The sequence below is a fragment of the Stegastes partitus genome, unplaced genomic scaffold, assembly GCF_000690725.1.
Source record: "Stegastes partitus isolate 25-593 unplaced genomic scaffold, Stegastes_partitus-1.0.2 Scaffold146, whole genome shotgun sequence".
Lineage (NCBI taxonomy): Eukaryota > Metazoa > Chordata > Actinopteri > Pomacentridae > Stegastes > Stegastes partitus.
Window position 1 is genome coordinate 456,558 of NW_007577877.1, and position 21,713 is coordinate 478,270.

General features: G+C 40.8%; 1 protein-coding gene across 6 annotated transcripts in view; it reads left to right on the forward strand.

The window, feature by feature from the left end:
- Positions 1-21,713, forward strand: part of rims2a (regulating synaptic membrane exocytosis 2a) — a 143,899-nt gene that overhangs the window by 119,489 nt on the left and 2,697 nt on the right. For 3 of the 6 annotated variants that reach the window (XM_008279176.1, XM_008279178.1, XM_008279179.1), the window contains 4 exons: positions 20,647-20,788; positions 21,031-21,143; positions 21,258-21,359; positions 21,517-21,656. In XM_008279176.1, coding sequence (XP_008277398.1) covers positions 20,647-20,788; positions 21,031-21,143; positions 21,258-21,359; positions 21,517-21,656 — 497 coding nt within the window. Of the gene's footprint in view, positions 1-3,332; positions 3,578-20,646; positions 20,789-21,030; positions 21,144-21,257; positions 21,360-21,516; positions 21,657-21,713 lie in introns of all 6 variants that reach the window. The other 3 variants (XM_008279175.1, XM_008279177.1, XM_008279174.1) reach the window with 2 other exon arrangements.

A 21,713-nucleotide genomic window follows, 5' to 3' on the forward strand; every position in this document is an offset into this window, starting at 1 on the left:
GTCTCACCTGCTAAAAAAAGCAATGATCCTCTGAAAGATGAACAAGATGAGGGGGGAGCACAAGATGCATCTTAGATGAATTTTACATTTTCATACCGCATTCAATGATCCACCTGTCAAAACAGCGTATCTGCTGCTTCCAAGTTGTAGAAGCAGGTACATGGCCCCTTTAAAGTTGAATAAACCATATATCTGAACAGCCACCCTTGATACAGTTGTCCAGTGTGTTTCACACTGTGGTCACAGCAGTATTTATTGTGTTTAAACGTCATCTGACCACATAAGAGTAATAGTAACACTAATAATGCAAGATTACAAAACATCCATAGATTGACTTTCTTCGAGCAGAATCGGCTTTTTTTTGGTTTGTTTTTTTAAGTGGCTTAACACTGAATAGATTTTTGACCACTGCATTAACAGATTGTTTCTTACTTGTGATGTTAATAATTAGAAATATCTTTATTAATATGTATAGTATAATTATAGACAACCAAAAGTCAAGATGTTTCCCACCTATTCTGTCTCATAGTGCGGTGTTATTATTCTGTTACAGTGCTTTATGCAGATTACAACATTAAACACAGTACAGACAGGTACTTTCACAAGACAAACATTTCCTGGTTTTGTTTAGCCTTGGGAACATCTTGGCCTAAATGAAAATGCACAGTGAGCAATCTGCATGATGAGGAACACTGTGTTCTTTGGGGTGAGGTTGAAAATCAGAAATCCCTGGAGACTCCCAGTTTTCCAAGCAGGCACATTTACACAGAGAGTGAGTGCCAAGACCTGCTCAGGGAGTAGTGATAGGAGGTGCTGCAAAATTATTTTACGCAGTTCTGTTTACTGAAGGCAAAGTCAGAGTAAACTATCCATGTAGAGCAGTATGTGAAAGCATTAATACATTAGACATCTGTTTGAGTGCTTTTACATCAGTGGGATGCGTCTACTATGGACAGACATTTGATATCAGTCCATTTTGGCAGAAAAAGTACTGTAAGTTGAGTAAGATCAATAGAATGTATGTATTGAGCCCATTGAGAAGTTCTTCCTTTAGGAGAACTGAACGAACTCATACAAACCCGTGCAGTATGGCTTTTAAAATTCATTTTTCCAGCATCGTATTCGTTCAGTTTGTTCAGTGGAGTTTCTGTCTGCATCATAGTATGTTCATCAGTTTGGATGGAAAGCATGTCAGACGAATGTTACATTTTAAACTTCGTTATTGACCTACTTCCTTGACATCGATTAAGGCTTGTCCTAGATATAAACACGTTGCCTCGTACAGTGTGTCCAGTTGGACGAGGAGAACATTGGTTCTATTAGATGAATAAATTGAATCTAATTTTCAATAATTGAATCTTTTTAAATATTTCACAGAACATGAATTTTTAATTGAAAGGGTCTGAATAGGCTCTGTGCTCATACATTTTAACCTCAATTGGTTATAATTTGTAGAGGCCGCAATCCCCCCCCCCCCCTAATCTCCCCCATAACCTCGCTGCTGTGCTGATATTTGATGTAATAAAAGAGGCAGCGTTATCACCCTGCGCCGACCAGATGAAATACAGCCTCGCTGTGATGATAGTGAAAGAGCATATTTTAGAATGTCACCTGTAGCACAGCGGCCTGTGGTGTTGTCAGGAGTCGACACGCTTGAAGTCCGCTTCAAAGCCGCGCTGCAGTAACTGATCAAAGACGTTAATCCTTCAATAAGCATTCGATAGTTATGTATTAAAGCACAGGCTGATCCATACCAGAACCCACTGGCAATAAAACTGGGATAAACAAAAGGCTGCAGGCCAGGGTAGAGTGAACGTGCTCGCTTTAAGAGCACATCTGACTTATTTCAGCAGCAGATGACAACCAAAGCAACAAAGATAAAGAAGCAGAGCTCAGTGTTTAGCAAGTGCAAACGTGCCAGTGCGTTTGTGTCAACATAGACCTGATTAATATGAGCAAACATTTGTGCTTGTGAAACATTACAACTGAAAATATTATTGTGATCTAACTGCTTCAAAACGTGAGCTGCCCTTTCCTCTGTGGCATCATAAAGCACAGACCACGTTATAAACACCTGGTGGATTTGGACATGGCACACTACTGAAGCCAGTGACAGTGTAATGACATATTGCTACCTACGCTTTTAGTGCAACAATGTCCGACATAATCTCCATTACGTACTCCTTATCCTACGAATTCTAATACAGTGGAGTTGGACTAGTCAGATTTTGCAGTCTAACTGAAGTAATTGATGGAGTCATCCGTCAAAATGCATTGATCCTTCTCCAGTTTTAGACGGCTCGTCACTTCATAAGTTGTCTTTATAATATAGTTACATGATGGAGCTCAGGCACTTTAATTAATGAACAGTTGCCCGAGGGCGCTACACATAACTCATCCCATTAAGAATGCAGAGCCTATGATACAGAATGTAATTTGTCTCTTAAAGATAATTTTACTGGCAGAGCTAAAATAAGACCTTAATTTGGACACTGCCCTATATCCTCTCAAACAGGAAGAGCTGGAGAATAATGCTAATGACAGACAACTTTTCTTTCGGAGTGCGTGGTCACGACTCAGGTGCAGAGACGCTGCAATTTATTTTCTGTTAACAGACGTGTGAAAGAGAGCAAGAGAGCGCTTGCATTTTGAACTGTCTCTCAGCTTGTATCAGGCACCATTATGCTTATTAAGCTGTGGTATATTGGGTGTACATTATTTAAATCCAACAAATGGTAATGCTTTATAACCTAATAAACAAACAAGTATCAAATTCTAGGAGAAGTAGCTGCTAATAGTGCTGAAAATCCTGCAACATTCTTGTGAGTTAGGTGGTAAAACATGCATAAAAAACATTTAATAATAATAATATAAATAATAATCATTGATCAGATTTATGTAGTGCTTTTCTAGGCCCTCAAAGACGCTTTACACTGTCAATTATTCATTCACACACATTCATTTCGGTGCTGGTAGCTACGATTGTAGCCACAGCTGCCTTAAAGGAGCTAAATGTAGTAGAATAAATCTTTCACTGCACAAAAAACCCTTGTAGAATATGAAGAGCATCCGTTTTAAACCCTAAACTCAACTATACTGTAAGTCATGAACTCCTGTACCTGAACTCTGTCCTTTTTTCCTTTTCACCCTACACCTTGTCATTACCTGTCCCTCTCCTCTGCCCTCTTCTTTCCTCTTCCATAATCCCCTGTTTCCTCTTCCATCATCTCTCTTTTTCACGTCCTCTCTTTCCGCTGGCCTCCTCTCTCCTCGGCCCTGTCCTCTCTCCTCTGTCCTCGCCTGCCCCCCGTGTCAATGGTGGTGGCTGACAGTGACTTTGCATCCAAAATGAAAAACAGGCAGATGGGCTCATCGGGCGGCGTGAACATGACCAAGAGCACAAGCATCAGCGGCGACATGTGTAACCTGGAGAAGACGGACGGCAGCCAGTCGGACACGGCGGTTGGCACGGTAGGCACTGACGACAAGAAGAGGCGCTCCAGCATTGGTGCCAAAATGCAGGCCATGGTTGGCATGTCGCGCAAGAGCCGGAGTACCTCTCAGCTCAGCCAAACAGGTAGGGCATCAGACTGTACACTTGTGCAGTGCAGCTGTGTATCTTCACATGTGCATCTGTCCTGTGACCTTTTTGTTGTCTCTCTGTGTGCATCTCTTTGTCTTGTTCTGTGCTGGATGTCAATAACTAACTCTACTATTTCTCAATCCTTCCTGTTCCTATTTACAAGGGCTTTGGGCTTTTCTGGGACCGAAGACAGTAAAGTGGCATTTTCTCTTTTTTTTTTCTAGGTTACACCTGGTTCTGCAAATTCCTCTCTCTTTTCCCCTTCCTTTTTATCTACCTCTCCTTTTTTCTGTCTTATTACTCTACTTCAGTTGTGTGTTTGTTTGTTTTTTTAAATGGTGGTTTGCTGTATTTTGCTGGTAATAATTTATCTTTTCATTCTGAAAAATCTGTTGTAGCAGCTTTTGCACCTTCCTGGTAGCAGGTTGTGGTTTGTCACCTTTCTCGTGCTGTGAAATGCCTCAGACTGTGGCCATCTGAAGTTCTGTTTATTTGTTTTCGAGTGCATGTGAGAATGTGTGCACATGCGAGATATGGCTAAGAAGTGGTGTGCAGTGTTTCCAACATTGTTTTCCTTTAGCCAAATGCAGGAATATGTATTTTTCTGCAGTGAAAATGATTACATTTTGCAGAACATGGGGCTATTGCTATTATTCACTTTGCAATGTTTTTTTTTTCTATTCTACTTTCTATTCAAAAGTGCTCAATAACCATTTGAGAGAGGTTGAGCTGAATTACCTGGTGCCAGACAGAGTGAAAACAGCCTAGCAGGTGGCGTGCGCTGATGGCTTTGGTTGACAGATTGGGGTCTGATGTGTTCACGTGAAGACCAGTCAATTTGTCCACTGCACCTCCGTGTTTATGGCAACATCTTGAGGCATTCAGCACCTATTCATCTCGCCTATTCAACTTTAGGTGGTCAATAATCACTTCTACCCATTAGGACTTTCTATTCAGTCTTGGCCAGATAGAAGAGAGGAAGGACTCAAAAATATACGTGGAGTGAGGCGGTGCGCTCACGTGGAGCTGTGCTGTCCCCTCGGCTCGTGATTTAACTGGCACATGGGCTGCTTCTTATCTGTGTGGGTTAATAACTGCACTAATTGTTAATCACATCAATATGATAATCAGCAGTTCTTTGTGGCATTTAAATGGGGTCTTATTTCAGATGTGGCTGCCAGAAGATAGGACTGTCTTGTTTTGTTGCTGAATAAGTCGACTCCAAAGTTTTATTTTGGGAACAGACAAGAACCAAGAGATATTTGTTCAGACTTTTTATTTTGACAAGAATTTATAAAATACCAGGCTTAACAAACCCACAGTAACGCACACATGCACACGCTCTCATTTTCAATGCAGACACAGCACAAGCTGAGCAGCCTGAATCTCCTGGAGCTATCAATATTTCACTCAGTGCTTCTAAGTGCATCAGATGGAGTTTGTGAGAGCGTGCATGCATCTGCCTTTCAATATTTGAGATCTGTATTTGGTTCTGCACCAACACATACGCTGCCAAGTTCCCTTCTGCCCTACTTTGTTGTGCACTATCCTGAGAGGCTCATCGCCTACTTGAAAGGTGCATTCAAAGGATGGTAGATTTTTTCAGGCTGTGTGTGCACTGCCAAGTGCCGGTGGGGGATAGTCAGATCAGCCAAGCAGCACGACTCTGGCTTTGACAAACACAGGTTAGTCAGATGGAAGGGATGTGCTCTCAGGTGACCGCCACGAGAAGCATGTACACAATTTTTAGCTCTGGGTCCCATCCGCTGGCTTTGTATTCTCTGTCCTCAGCGGAAGGTACTTGACTTTACAGGAAGCACAAATGTTTCAGAATGTCCGAATGGATGTTTAGAACAATTAAACTGCTTAATTTTGCAATAACGGAAGTGTTCTATGTAAGTCCATCATCCCATAACTGAACCTAATGCTGAGTGCCATCGGGCAATACAAAGCAAACAATTTAAAAGAGAAAGTGGACTTCATATATTTTTTTCCTACATGTGTGCATTCTGAAAACATTCATATTTCCTGAATGCATCCCTGATTTAGTTTCAACAAGGTGTCCAGCAGGTGACAGCTGCTTGTGAAAATTCAGTGGTTAACAGTAAAGTGATACTGATCATGTTTCTTGAATAAAAAATAGAGGTTGTTGCTGAGACTAATGCATAATCGAAATTACATGGCTTTGATTAATCATAAACAAAAAATTAGGCCACTCAAGATGAAGAAAAGCACAGAAACACATGTGATAAAGCAGCTATATCCTCAAGAAATACTTTCCTTTTTAGTCACTAGTTACAACAATGTTAAGAAAAAGAGCAAATATATGGGCTGTGGGGTTGCTGAGCAACAAAAAAGTTTCACAACCAGTTCTGAGTTTATCTGAGGAGAGTTTACACTGGCACTGACTTTGACCTGAACAATAAAACATATATATTTTAGAAAACCATCTGAAGCATGCAGTCACTGAGAGGCTTTACACTGTTATCATTAGCAAGCTGAATCATTAAATTGATTTATTATGCACAATGGTCGCGTCCACCACTCAGCAGTCCTCTGGTTCTTGCCACATTATATTTTAAGCTTAATAAAGAGCCACTTTACTCCCCAGACACCCAAACCACGCTGGCCCTATGCAGCCTGACTCTGCTGAAGCCATACATTAAGTGTCAAATGTTGCAAGCTTATTGAAAATCCAGCTCCAAACATTCATCTGTGCATTATTTCATATATTTTCTGTCTGACATGCATCTTTGTGTATGTGTTCGTTACCTGTTTTTGCCAGTGCATTACTGTCTGTGTTCCCGATTCCCAGTGAGAGAGCTGTCATAAAAATTATGCCAATTACAAGGTTGCCAGCAGTTTACAAAACTGACCTGCTGTTCACATTTTCATTTCAGTTTTACTGTGAATCTTTCTTGTCCATGGGGGATTGTTATGTTTGCTGAAGGAAGTTGCGTAGTGGTTTTCTATAAACGTTCTTTCTGCCTGTACGGTATTATGATCACAGTGAATACTTGTTCAACGCAAAAGATATTTCCAAACCTTTTTGTAGCTGATGTGCTTTACTGCCTGCTTTAATTGTCAAAGTAGAGAAAGCAGTATTACACCTCATGCTTGTGGTGTGCATTTGCATTGCATTAACTTTGCATTGTATTCGCGGCAAGAATGTAAATTCAAAAAAACATAGGAATAGTTTTCTCAAAGCACTGGTCTGCAGTGACTGTGTTGGTGAAAAACTCCCAGAAGCTGCATCTTTAACAGTGTAAGGTACTGCGTAAAAAGCTACCGTATACATCTTGTTTTTTGACTTTGTCTTGCAGCTTTTCTAATGCAGACAGGATTTCTTTGTTTGAGCTCTTAGCCAAATTTGAAAGTATGACCTCTGCTCAGCTCCCTGTCTGTCTTGCTGTGAAATATTCAGGACAGTCAGTTCCCTTTGTAGCAACAACACCGATTCTCTTTTCATTAGTTCCAGAAAGTGTATCAGAAAGGCAGCTCTGTCCATCTCATGCAGGGTTTCTCCTTCATTTATATTTGCCTGAAAAAGTGAATATCCAGTATAGCTCTCTCTTTCATAATACTGCACAATTATTACATTATTTGTCTACTATTTCTGTAACAGCCTCACTAGTAGCATTCTACCTCTTCATCTATTTCAATAGTTTTAGCCAATATTAATCTCTATCTAAGTCCTGATGTTGTCCCAGAAGCAAAATCACCAGAGAGCTTTGTAACTCAGCAACAACCTCTGACTATTAACGCTGAGGAGATGAACAGTCCAGAAAATAGAAGGAATTAGGCCTTAAGAGGCAAAAAAAAGGAAGAAAAAAAACCAAAAAAACAGATGAGGCTGCCCACAGTGATACAGAAATAAGAATAAGATGGAACCAGTGGGGAGGATTTATAGTGTGTGGCATAATACATTGTTAGTAACATCTAGTTTCCCGTTCCCCTGGGTGCAGCCTTGAGTATTCCAGTGTGAATCTTCTTATGTCCTACTTTTCTGTCTCTGACATTGAAAGAAACTAATTATGTGGACCAGATTTGACATTCTGAACTGAAAATTTAGAGAGAGAGAGAGAGATTTAAACCTGACATTTCAGCTGTCATTTATTTCAGTCTTTTTATGATATTCTCCCCCAAGGCTGTTTTTTGTACTATAGCTATAGCATGTGCTGTAAAAGTAGGAAACCTGTCACATTACTGTGCTACTTTTGTTCATAAGTGGCTGTGCTGAATACATACATACATACAGCGTGTTGTGTAGTTATGTTATACATTAAAAGAAAATTAAATATTCAGTCCAGTTTGATAAGTAATGTTGATGTTAGCTTGATTCTGGTGATTAATAAATTCAAATTTTAAAAAAAAATTCAAACTCTGATCAAAGTCAGAGTTAAGTGTTCACAAAATAAAGGAAGAGAACATGCATGCTGCCTAACTCAGTGTGCTCAGATTAGCGAAATGTGTTCAGCCGAGAGAACAATGCACTCGCTGCACCCTCCTTTGTTTACTCCTCTTTCACCTACACCAGATAATGACGCAGTTTTGGGGCTCCAAAAATCCTCAGACAGGCTGTTTTGTATGTAGTAAAATAGCTGAACTTTGAGCTTCCCAGTGAAGTAATTTATCTTCGCTGTTGAGCTGGGTGCCTATCTCAGCAGCTCCTCCGCTGGCTGAGGCTGCTAATTAATCTCCTAGGGGGCCGGAGCAGACACGCCGCTCTCAGGGTGATGCATGAAGTGAGTACAGCAGCACAGGTACAGCCGAGGCCGAGGGACACCAACGCCCCACTGCTTCCGCCCCATTCCTCGTTTTGTTTCCCTCACTCCCTCCTATCTGACATTTGTGTCTCCCTGTCATTATGCCGTATGTCTTCTCTGCCATTGTCATCACTTTTTCATATCACTTTCTTTTCTCTCCTCCACTGCTTCCCCCAGTTTTACAGTACTAGTCCAGGGATTTGTGCCAAATTTAGGTTAAATGTCCACGTTTTATTAAAGCGAGAAACATTTTGTGGCGGCCATGGCAACCATTTAACTTTCAAATGATGTATTTTGCGTCATATCTTCTGAACCAAACATAATAACAGAAAAAATGAATTGTGGAACCTCGGTTAGACTGCATATTATGATGTCTTTTGTGTGTAGAGTTGCAAAAGTTTAACCCTTCTGTTAATTACCCTGATGATACAGTGATTGTAAAGAGTAGAGCAATATTCAATATGTCCTTCTTCAAAAGAATAATGCAGGGTCCATTTAAAACGTACCTATCCAGAGTGAGCCAATTGCATGTCGTTACACAGTTTTAACTGTAACCCTTTCTCTACATGGCTCCAGGTATGATGTAGTTTGGAGCTACACTTAACAATTATTTTTTAAGTAAGTTTTTTTTTTTTTTTTTTTCAACTTGATTAATACAAAACTATCTCATATGATTTAAACAACTGTCAAATCATCAAAGTCACATTTTTTCCGTCGCCACTGTGATGATGTTCATAACAATAACAGACCTTATACATTTAATGCCTGATCAGAAAAATACTCAGCCTTATTCGAAAGAACATGGAGATCATTTAATCACTGTATGTTATAGAAACCTTTTCTCTGATCTGAAGAATCAATATTTTTACTCAAGTGTTTGACTTAAACTGAAAATGAGTATGACATAGATTCAGTTTATCACTGCAGGAGATAATCACTGACAAATGTATTTTTGCATTAGTTGGGGAACGTAAGGTAACTGAAACGATTTACAGACTGTAACAGCAATCTATAACATTAATATTTTCTGTTTACTCCAACAGCCATGTATGAGTAAGAAAACAGAAAATATTAAAGGGCAGAATAACAGTGTGACATGACGCATGGTGTAATGTAACATTAGCCTAACAGTAGCAGTCCAGGAAGAACTTGCACATGCCGGTGATAAGAAACATTGAGAGAAATCCATTTTGTAAGTATTTTTTAAGTGAACAGAAGATGATCTGCTTGTTGATAATCTCAACAGTCTACATCATGCTTGTCTTAGGACTGTCACTGCAGTCTTTATGATGTACTCCAGGATACTTGCTCTTCCACCTTCACAGTTTGTATTGGCTACAGAGCACCACATTGTTGGGTCTCTGTCTAAAACACTCTTTACTTTAGTTTACTCTACACTTTAGATGATCATGGGCAAGGTTTTTCTTTTTAGCTGAAGCTTGTACTCTGGGGAAACACTTGCTCTGATTGTGTTTAGCCATCATAGCAAAGCACCTTTGTTGTAACTGATGATTTCATCACATTACTTAGTCATTCCAGCTCTCCCGTAACCAAGGAACGCCATTTAATATTTATCTCTTAATGTTTTTCGAGAACCGTTCATCCAAACTACTTTAGGTTCAACACTGCACTTTGTTCTGTTCTCAGCATTACAAACAATACGTTTGAAGTAAATCAGATAAAAAGCTATTGAGAAAGGCAAAGGACAGATACACACATACACACACACACACACACACACACACTTGTATGGTGTGCAGAGATGCCTTGGTTTATTACACAAAATACAAAGGTTAACCTAAAATATGTTTTATAGACACGCAAAGAAACAATTTCAACCAATGGAAAGGTTTCCTGTTCATGGGTGAAAACAAACATGTTTGACCTGTTCCACTTTCTGACCAGGATCCTTGTGGAAATGTTGAGTATCATTTACACTGTTTGCACTCTTGTGACTGAAGACTGTTGTGGTCAACACTTTGATAAAGCCAGTTCATCCTTGAACTCTGAAGTTGTGGCTGAATGAAACACTGCATTGCAAAAACAATAAAGCCACCTTAATGTGCACAGCTCTGTGTCAGTGTGGAGGAGACTGTGAAGGAGACAATGGGTTCAACAAACGCAAAACAGTCAAGTAAATCTTTTTTGTTTTCTTTTTCAGCAATTTCCCTGAGGTTTCCACCAAGGGGATCAATAAAGTTCTATTCGATTCTATTCTAGATAAAAAGGGTGTATTGAATATTGCTCTACTCTTTACAGTCACTGTATTATTAAGGTTAATAAATACGAGAAATAAGCTTTGAAAACTTGACACATCATGCAGGCAACAGACAGATGTTATAAATACTAGTGTAAGTTCTCAGATAATGTGATTTCCTTTTCACAAAGTTCTCTGACTTCATCTACGACTAAGCAATCATTAATTGAAATGACTGGGTATTGTGGTGTGTTCACCACACGACTCTCCGACTGCCACTTTTAAATGTTGGCTATTACAGCGACACTAGGACAGATGCTTAAACTTGCATTGTAGTTACACAATGCCTAAATCTATGTATTACAATGTATGTAATTATTGTACTTAAAACCACAATCTTTTGGGTGAACGAACTGAACTGAATCACTTCCTTAAACAATCGGGGTATTTCTCAGTTCAGTTGAGCTCTGTTGGTAGCAAGTGAACTTGCAGAGGCACACTCACTCAGTGATTTCATCATGCATCAAGAAATATGTAAAAAACAAAAAAAAAAGTGATTGTTGCAGATTCTTACTGCACAGGAACGTTGCATGTCCAGTGGTTCATTCACGGAACGTACACTCAGTAAACAAGAGCCCTGAGTGATAGTCGGTGCTTTAACTGCCAGAATCAGGCCCAGCAAGTTCAACAGTAATGATGAAAAATGCAGATCAATTAAAAAGAAGTCATTAAAAATCTGTCTTCATCTCCAATTTTCAGTGAGGAGACTTTTAAAATATCAACAATTATAGACAGAGTTTGACAAATTTGCAAGTGTTATATAGCACTTTAAACCCAGAAGATGGCAATCATGAGGAATAATAACTGTTTGTCTGTAGTTCAGTTCATTGAGTGGAACTATGCAGTCTGGTTCTAGACAAGCACTGAATGAGTTGGTGAAAAAAATTAACTGATTTCAGTGATTCAGGACACTGAAAAGACCAGCCTTGCATATCATTGAGATCTGTCCTCAACAGTGGTGCACTTTATTTTATTCTCTTCATTGTGATACAGTTAGCTTTCACATCTGAGGTGTACTGCACCTGAATATCCCACATCTGGACACAAATATTCCACTTCTGAATGGACCTATGGATACGCTATACAATTATTTAACTTGGGCATTTGGCTCAAATGTACTGGAGTACAGTATGGAATAAGAGTATCAACATATACCATTTGCGTATATTGATCTGAGAGAAGATAAAAATAAAGTTAGTAAAAAACAGGACTCGGGTGTTAAAACCTCTGATTTTTGTAATTTTACTGTCAGATTTCTAATGAGGGAGCTGACAGGCGCTAAAGAAACGTGGTCTGTCTGTTAATCACTGATGACTCCATGTTTATTCATAAGCTGTGATGCCAGTATCAGAGTTGTTGGACTAAATAAATTGTGTTCACACTGGGAGCAGCACAGAGCAGGTGTCTCTGCTGGCAGACAGTGTACTCTGTGTTGTCCAAGATATTAATCAATGTTCTTGTTTTGAAGATGGTTCTGCCTTGTTGTGGTACTTATGCATGGGCATAATTTAGCTATGATCCAAGAAAAGCATAAAGATCTGCAAATGTCACACTTGGATTGGAACACTGGCCCATTTGTGTAGAGATGATTCTATGGTGCAAACATGTTGCCACTTAGCGGAAAACAAAACTTTAGACTCTTTAAATTGAAAAAGAAATGTGATTAAAAGTTTTACTCTTGAACAGCAAAGAATATAGAACATCTTTACAATGACCTACTTTTTTTTGCCACTGTTGGATTTCATGACTTTATTTGGAGGTTTAGTATTTTGGGCAGTCCTCAGCCATGAGGATCCATCAAGGATGAAACTGCTCATATCTCACTGCTGTCTTTACAACCTACATTCTGATTTTGTCAATAGACACGTATATTTTTGAGTGGGATAGTGTTTGTCTTCAGTCTGCATCTCTATGAGCTGAGCTTTAAAGCTGTTGATTCATCTTCTCCTCCTGCCATGCTCTACCAGCTGCTCACTGCCTGCCTGTAGTGTGGCTCATGCTCCTCAGCCATATGTCTCCTTTGCCTGAATCTGGGGCTTGGACACAGTTTAGGATACATTTGCATAGTCATGTCCCACAATTTGGGACATTGCATACTTACCTCCCATCTAAACAGGACTAAAACTGAACTTCCACTCTGGCATTTTTAGATTTTAAGTGCTGCTAAAAATACTGCATGGACTTCCTCTTCTGATTGTCTTGTCTTTAAATGTTGACAGCACCACTCTGTCGCTGTCACTCAGGGAGGAAGTCTGATGAGACATGCACTCAACAAACACTGCGGTGAGGGTAGTCATAGAGCGTGAGCATGATTTTTCTGTACTTTATAAAAATGCACTTATTTCCTCTTTCAGTGTGAGAAGCGATCATGCTATGGTGACATGCGACGTGCAAGTTTCACATGCAAGAGAACTTTTTGCATATGACACTAGTTTGTTGTGGCTGTATGACTGAAAGGTCAGCTGGAATGATGTCAGCAGTTTCTAGCACAATTTTTCAGAAGGCTTGGCAGTATTTAGATCCCCTTTCGCTCTCTCTTGAGCTGTCCATCTGTTGTAGTTTCAGTGTTTGCACCACTTGAGAAGAGGGAGGCAGCCAGAGGATAGAGTGTTCCAACAGCCTGTTTTACCTCACAACTTCCACTGAAGGTATTAAGGTTTTCAGCAAAGGTGTGAAATGAACAGCAGGACAGAGCATATACATTGTCAGGTGTGAAATCTTCTATATACACGAAACATAAAGTGGAACATTAATCTAATTTCTGCACTTTCAGCAGCATTAAGAGAACATGTAGGGTTTAAAGATGTACTGATTGATACTTTTACATTAAAACGTAATTAAAAGATGTCTCTGGGAGAAGATTATGGTGACAGAAAAATACCACCCAACTCTGCAGCTTTATAATGCATTTTAGCCTGCGTGAACGTATATCATTTTTGTTTTATAATCTTGTTGGGTTTTTTTTTTACAAGTCTATATGCAACATATTGCAAAGTTTGCAACTCACTAGTGAAAACAATGGTACATATAGCAAGCTTAAGACCCTAATATTTTAATTATTCTATTCTCTAGAAATAGTGCAGACCAGGCCAGAAGGAAATAAGTGAATTTTCAACTTCCATTCTTTAGATGGACACAAACACGACTCCATATTATGTCTTTTCTAGTAGTAGGTAACTGCTAACAAGTTTGCCATAAAAGCTTCATAAGGCTTTATTACATCGTGTTTGTGTCTCACATTTAGCAGTTAAAAATCTGTGAATGCTGCTTAACCTGTGGGACTGAAATAGAGTACTACTACAGCTTAATTTAACACCTTATTTGGTCATTAAAGCTATTTCCCTTTTTAATTCTCACCATATTCTGAGTAAGACACCAGACGGGAAGCTGCACTTCTAGAGTGCAGGACTTGTCTGCATGGTGCAGGCAGCAGGGGATGTTAACTTAGAGAAGAGAGGGTGTTTTTTTTCCTGCTTTGTACTCACATGTGTCTTGGGGCGTGCACATCTAAGTGCTCATATATGTCTGTTTGCCTACATCCGTGCATGTGAGTGCCAGGATTACTGCTCTCCATTAAGCTGTGTTTACAGTGTGTCGGGCCAGAGTCGCTGTCTGACGCTTGGCCTGGTCTGGCCCCATCAATCAGAAAGACTTCCGAGGGCTTCTGCCTATGATCACAGCCGCCTGCCCGGTAGACCTTACGTATGACTTCTGGGATATTACGCTCTCTTCTTGCTGTAGTAGAATTTAGCAACATTCTTCACATTCCTGCCTTCTGAGGTACTTGTGATTCCCAGTTGTGTGGTCACTGTCATGCAAGTTTACACCGAGACTATGTGTGCTGCTCTGTGCACTTCCGTGTTAATCTGCAATAGGCATGTGCTGTTGTGAAATCAGAGAGAACCTTCATAGCCTACGATGGACTTATTTTAAAATAAGGATTATAAACTTTTAATTCAAAGAGCCAAGAAACACAAAGACCCAAAGACTTGTGTTGAACTGCAACCCATCAGTTCAACATTTGTAAAAGTTAATAAACTCCCGTTAACACATTATTTATCTCACGTGTAATGACCTGATTTAAACCATCTGGTCTTTGTAACTAAAGTGACATGTTTTTTAAAATAAGGCGTCTGAGGCAAAGGAGTTAACAGTCTTAACCAAGAAGCCTTGATTCTCATGTTTCAACACAATTTTAAGTTTAGAAATACTCTGTTCTTTAATGAAATAGTCGTATGCTGGCAATAATGTTCTTCTTAATCTTCTTGTGGCTTTTTGTGAGGTGTGAACTGTATCTTCAAAACCCTTGAACTCGTCTGTCTGCCGTATTTAACAAATTTGCGACGATTGTGATTAGGCTTATTTTTACTTTCAGGTGCCATGTGTCAGGTGCAGTGGGTGAAAAACATTGAGAAACGTTGCAGTGCCTGTTCATTTCTCAAGCTGTCACGGTGCAGTGGGTGTATGCGTAAGAATAAACTCTGCCAAAGGTGTGAAAGTCAACAATGGCAACACGTACCAAATGTGTTGTTGGAGTGAATAGGCGCGTGCACCATGCTTTGTTGACGTGTTCTGCTGTATTTTGGGTTATTATCTTTGCCCAGCTGTCTTTTTTGTATGTGAAAACACATACAAAAGTCAGCTCTTTTCTTTTGCTAATTAATTTCACTAGCGGCTGTTATAATTCCAGGTCCAAGCTGTTTTTTTTGGTACCTCACAGCTTAAATTAAACCAGTTTAAGTTCAAGTTATTTTTTAGTAAACAGTGCAGCAACAAACAATATGTTGTGTTACCCACAGAGCCCATTGAAGGACTTACAACTACACAACTGGTGGTTGTCCTTACAGTTTGATCATCTGTGGCAGACATTACAAAAAACTTACAGTTCAAAATATGTAATTTAATTAAGGTGATTTTTAGAAATGAGGGATTTTTTTCAAATAGATGTTTATATTTATGCATCATCAATACATTCATCTGTGGTGGAATATATTGAAACAAGGCCAGTTACAGATGTTCTCCTCAGATAGAATGCATTGTTATGATAGAAGTGCAAGAACGAGAGACGAACAAACCACTGAAATGACTTCTAGGTGACACTGTCTGCTGTTGCTGTCATATTGTAAGACCAAATGTGGCAGTTCAGATGTGTCTTGTAAACATTCCTCTAGAAGGGTTTTAGCTAAATAAAGAATTGCTTCCCCATTTTTTTGTGAACATTGCATAAAATAGTAGACTCTGCATAAAATGTATGACTAATAAGCACAAAAAGAGAAGTTATTTTACAGCCGATGGAGACGTCATAAGTTTGTGCATATTTGGTCATTAACCAAATTATTGGATGAGTAATTTTTGGCCTGGTGCTGCATAAGTTAAGAGATGGCTGAAGTGTTAACCAGTCATCCATGAAGTCATTTGGATTCCTTCTCTATGCACCATGGACACCGGTGCCAAATTCAGTAGCGTCCCAACCATTAGCTGTAAAGTCAAATCATGAAAACACTGAAATATCAGCCCACTATTGAGGCCATCATCAACACCAGCTAAATGCATTCTGTGGAGAGCTTCCAGTAAATGTCTGTTTTAAAATTCCATCATGACCCACCCAGAAGTTGAAATGTTTAAGTCTGGAGTGAAGTGTTGAGCCGACCGTCTGAACTCACAGACCCACATTCCCACCACTGAAGCCATTAGAACCTCTTCAAAACATGCAAATGCACAGTTCTCTCAGTTCTCAAAGATAAACATTCCCCTTTTGATTAATTAAAATGTACACAGTCTGTAGATTAATGCCACAGTTTGAGTTAAGACAAGATCTTAAATGTCCTGGGGGGGGGGGACATCTAAATGAGCTTACACTTAACCCAACTGCTTATATTTTCACTGTGTGTGTCTGTCCTATTTCCCCTCTAGCTGTAAATGTGAGTGTTGTTTTTGTCTGTGCTGACCTAGATGAAACCTGCAAATGGACGCCAATTTATTAAGTGCCTTCTCTATGGAAGTAGGTTGCAGTGTCTCGTGGAGAGGAACTTTTGCCTCAGAGTTAACACTACAGGGAGCTTGCTATATTTATGATAGCACAGTGAAGCACTTTAATTGACTTGTCCTGTGCCTATTCTGCCAGATACATATTCAGAACAAAAGCACCACAGTTGGTGTGTCAAAGCAGCACAGTTTCACTGCATGTCACTTTTAAAGATGCAGGAGTGACGGAGGAGCTGAAGTTTGGTTTATCATTTACTTTATCTGTTGCCACTCACACATCACGCTATTAGCAGATTTATCAGTGATTCAAGGACCTCCTGTTAGAAAGTCTTAGGACTGTTTAAAAATAGGCTGACGTTGGGTGACCACAGGTGGTAGACGGTAAAGAAACTATTAGTTAGGTGTGTTTGACACTAATTCAAACAAAGAGTCTTTGTGATTGTTTCAAAGTCTTGCAGGTGACCAAAGGAAACTGAGTTTCTCACAACACAACATGTTGGTGTCAGGCTGAGCACGTCAACTTAAACATTCACTTGATTTTCTTTCTGAACTATAAAATCAGCCAGCCACAGCAAAGTGAATTACTCCCAAATGGAACAGCTGTGGCGTTGTGGTGATGGAGGGGAGAAAAATAAAGGTGCAGAGTTTGGCACGTGAACTTTGAGTGACCGCCATGTGGCTGGAGCCCTCTGAGGGGGAAGCAGGGCTGTTGGCAGAGCTAATGACAGCTTGTTTTCACTGGGCTCCGTGGATGAGATGGGGAGAGGGAGGGACGGTGGGACAGAGGATGGAGAGCAAAGGAAAATAACAGTGATGAAGAGTACAAAAGAAACAACAGAGTAAGCTCCGGGAGGGAGAGAGGGGGGAAAAAAAAGAGAAAGTAGATGATAAAAGAAGAGTTAAAAAAAAAAAAAGAAAACTGGTGAGAGACGGAGTGGGGAGGGGGGGGTTAGTATCTCTGGGTAGAGCTTGTTCACCCGCAGAGTGAGCTGAGGTGCGCTTGAGCAGCCTGGCGCTCTGATTGGTGGAGCACGATGCAGCTCTCTCCCCTCCCCCCTTTGAAGAAAGAGGTGCAGCAGGAACGTCAGACCCAGACAGCACAAGGCTCAGCAACTGAAGCAACGTTTTTCTAAAGCTCTACTTAAGTTGCGGTCTACAGAGCATCTAGGGACAGACTAGATGATACAGCTCTGATCTCCTGCTGCATCCCAGCATCTTCTGCTACTGAGATTAGGAAATCCATCAGATAGATTAGATTTGGATTTCATTTTAAACCTCCATCAGCTAGAAAAGGCAGAGCTGAGGTCTTGTGCATTCGATTCGCCGCATTGAGGAGGACGGCAGCCGGTCACCATGGGCAGGCAGGGGAACGATACCTCTGCTCCGGCTCCTGGGATGCGTATCCAGTGCTCCCAGGGCAAGATGAGCCTGTCTGCATCATTTGAAGCTCTGGCTGTCTATTTCCCCTGCATGAACTCCTTCGATGAGGAGGATGGAGGTAAGATGACAGTCAGGGAAAAGTCATGGCAGCAGCTGCTGGCTGGAGGGGGGGGGGGGCAGTAATTCTGCTTGAACTGAATCATGGCTTTGAGGAAGGAGACGGGTTTAGGATTAGTGGGAAGATGCAGAGGACTGATTGTAAGGAGAATTGGGGCAGGTTGAGAGATGCAATTAGTTTAATTAGGATGACCGTGTAGAACAATGATGCTTCAGCTGTGTGTTCTCTGGTGATATGATGAATTGAAACTTGATATCTGTGGTCAATTTATCATCAGTTTTTTTTTTCTAAATTAGATTTTGTGCTCCTGTTGTTGCGGCCGCCACCAGTGGTTGTGTTGTCAGAACAGATGGGTTTATGAACCAGTCTGCTCTCTGATAAATTCCACTCATTGCTAGTCTAACCATTGTGTCATATCCCCTTGATGATTTTAAATCTGGCTCTGTGGATGAAAACAAAGAATTTAGTAAGTGGACTGAATCATTGTTCAGCATCTTGTGGGCGGTAGTGCTCTTTTAGTTTAGAACCACAACATTGTTCCTGAATAGCAGTCATAACGCCTTCTACATGTGTTTATATTTATGCCTTCCTAGATCATTTCCTTTTTTTACTTGCAGTAGCTTGATTTCCAGAAAAGGCATTTGTGATTTACTCTGTTATACTTTTACTTATCCATGTATTTCTGCCTCACCACTCCAGCTTTTCTTTGTAATTTATATTCACACTTTCACTGTTGGCAGTTGAGCATTTCACTAGACTCACTGTCTTCTCCTGTCTGGCAGGGATGGAATATGAGGGCAGTGACCTTCTGGAGTTGTGCCAGTTTGTTAGACTTTTAGGCTCCTGCTGCTTCGAGATTGTTAGATCCTTCACTCTCTTATATTTGACACGTGTATCTTATCTGCCATTGCTTTAAATGCATTTGTGTGTACTTCTGAGTGTAAAGTGGACACATGTGTCATATGTATGGAAACACAAAGTCTGCCATTGTACTATATTGTTGTTAACTGTGCTGTCTTAGGCCATTGTTAAGGAAAGAGCCCAGATGGATTGCAATGATAATAACAGGGCTGCATATCTACTATTCTGCTCAGCAGTGAAAGAGCAAGCAGATGCCTTTCTTAATGTTTGTCACAGAGCAGGACAGTTGATTCACTCAATTTACAATGGTGCACTAAATGGTGTGTTTTCAGCGTTCATTGATAACATCTGACTGGCCACTGATTGGCAGATGAGGTCTGCTGCAGACGTCAGAGACGACCTCTGCGGCTGCATCTCTTATTGTAATGTGTGAAGAGCAGGAAGAGGAGGCGGAGGCCAGCTGAATAACTGAGATTTCAAGGCTGAAAGGCTTCATGTCTGTTTACGCCTGTGTGAGCTAGGACACAGAATCATCTCTCTTGTCTTCAGCTCCTCCTCTGACGAGACAAGCAGAGGGGAGAGGAAGGAGAGTAAAGCAGCAGGACCTATCATGATAACTGGATTAGGAATTCTGTAGGCTAGACCTCAGCCAGCCACACAAACAGGGGAATTATTAGTGGAAAACGACAAAAGGCTTATGCGTCCTGCAATGGCCAACAGTGAACTGATAGTAACTGTTAGTACTTTTGTTGGGATTTTTGGACCCTGGTAAGTTACATGATGCCTTGAGTCATTTGATTAGAGATAAGAAAAAAATTCATGTGCCTTTGATTGCAATGAAAAAGGTTACAGCTTTTTTTTTCAGTACTACCATACAAGTTAAATTTGAAGCTAATACAAATACCCTGAGATTCTTAGAACTAGTCTACTGCATCTGATTTCTCTTTAATCTCCTAAGTGCCTTCTCTGTACATTGTGATGACTGGCTCAAAGTGAAGGGCGTTTTTTTGCTGAGCTCCTTATTAATGGGATAGGAAAATGAAATATAGTTTCGACTTTGTGTGTGTGAGTGTGTGTGTGATGATCTGCAGGAGTGTGTTAGCTTTCTTACTGTACTTTTGTGTAGGTGTGTGTACGTCTGCCACAGGCTCAACCACGTGGTTGCACACTGGCACGGAGGTTGGGCGGAGATGAGCAGCAGCAGGCCTAATGGGGCGAGTCAGCTGTCTTCTTGGATCAGTTAGGATGGCTGGGAGGGGGGGTGCTGAATGTTTGTAGGTGGAGCATGGACTCACTGTGGCTCCCATAAGACCCCCTGGGCCGTCGGTAGGGCTGTACATGTTGTTCTGCTGAGCAGATTCACTAAGAACTCTAAGTATGTAGAGTTGGTAAATTGGTGACCTTGTTTCATCGTCACTGTGAAACGGACACGATCCTTCCTAAAATAAAATATACTTATGTCATCCTCACATAGAGATGAGTTCTCATTCACAGAGGTGTCTTTGTGGTTTGTTTTCCCCCGTGGAATGATTTCTGTCGAGCCAATGAAAGCACGAGTGTGTCAGGGATAATCCATGTGAATGCAGCTCGTTACATGAGTCACAATATGATTCAATGTCATGGATTGATGGTCCATATCCCTCTTTCTCCCTCTTCCTCCCTCTCTCTCTCTTGTCGTGTGTGTAACTCTGTTCAGAAGCGGGAGGTAAGAAGTTGCGCAGCACTATCCAGAGGAGTACAGAGACGGGCCTGGCGGTGGAGATGAGGAGCAGGATGACTCGGCAGGCCAGCCGGGAGTCCACGGACGGCAGCATGAACAGCTACAGCTCCGAGGGAAAGTAAGCAGACAGGGACTCACACTCTGCGAACTGTCACAAAGCTACAACTCACATATTTACCAGGAGCACTTTCTACAAACACAGCAAACAATTCCAAACTTGATTTGTTAACTCATATTAGGCTTCCTAGCTCTCCTGACATGCAGTGGGCTACAACCACCCACTGCTCTATGATTCCATCTTTAATCGACATGACTTTACCTTTATTGCTGTGCTAACCAAAGTGTCTTTCACTTCTTCAGTCTCATCTTCCCTGGCGTGAGGCTCTCCTCAGATGCTCAGTTCAGTGACTTTCTGGATGGTCTCGGCCCCGCCCAGCTGGTTGGACGACAGACGTTGGCTACTCCACCCATGGGTGAGAATTCTTTTTTTTAAATCTTCACTTGGAAGCAACAGAGACATCCATTTAGTTCCTTGTACTTTTAAGCTTCACGTTTTTTTAAAATCTTTTGTCGTCTTGGTTATTTAGGTGACATCCAGATTGGCATGGTGGAGAAGAAAGGAGCACTGGAGGTGGAGGTCATCAGAGCCCGTGGCCTTGTGGGAAAACCAGGTTCCAAGGCACTGCCAGGTAGTTTAAGATCTGAGATATACATGATTCTACTAAGGTTTCTCACATCACAGTACATGCCGGTATATGAGGAAAATAAGGATGACTTGGTTTAGGGATGAAAATAGGAAGCTATGCAAAATTGTAACCACTCCTCTGTTCTTTTCTCCATTTCCAGCACCATATGTAAAGGTCTACCTTTTGGAAAATGGAGTCTGCATAGCCAAAAAGAAAACTAAAGTAGCAAGAAAAACCTTGGATCCTCTTTACCAGCAGCAACTGCCGTTTGAGGAGAGTCCAGGAGGCAAGGTTTTACAGGTGAGTGGACTTGTGATTCCTTTAAGTAGTAACAAAGTGTCATCGTAGTTAAAGCAG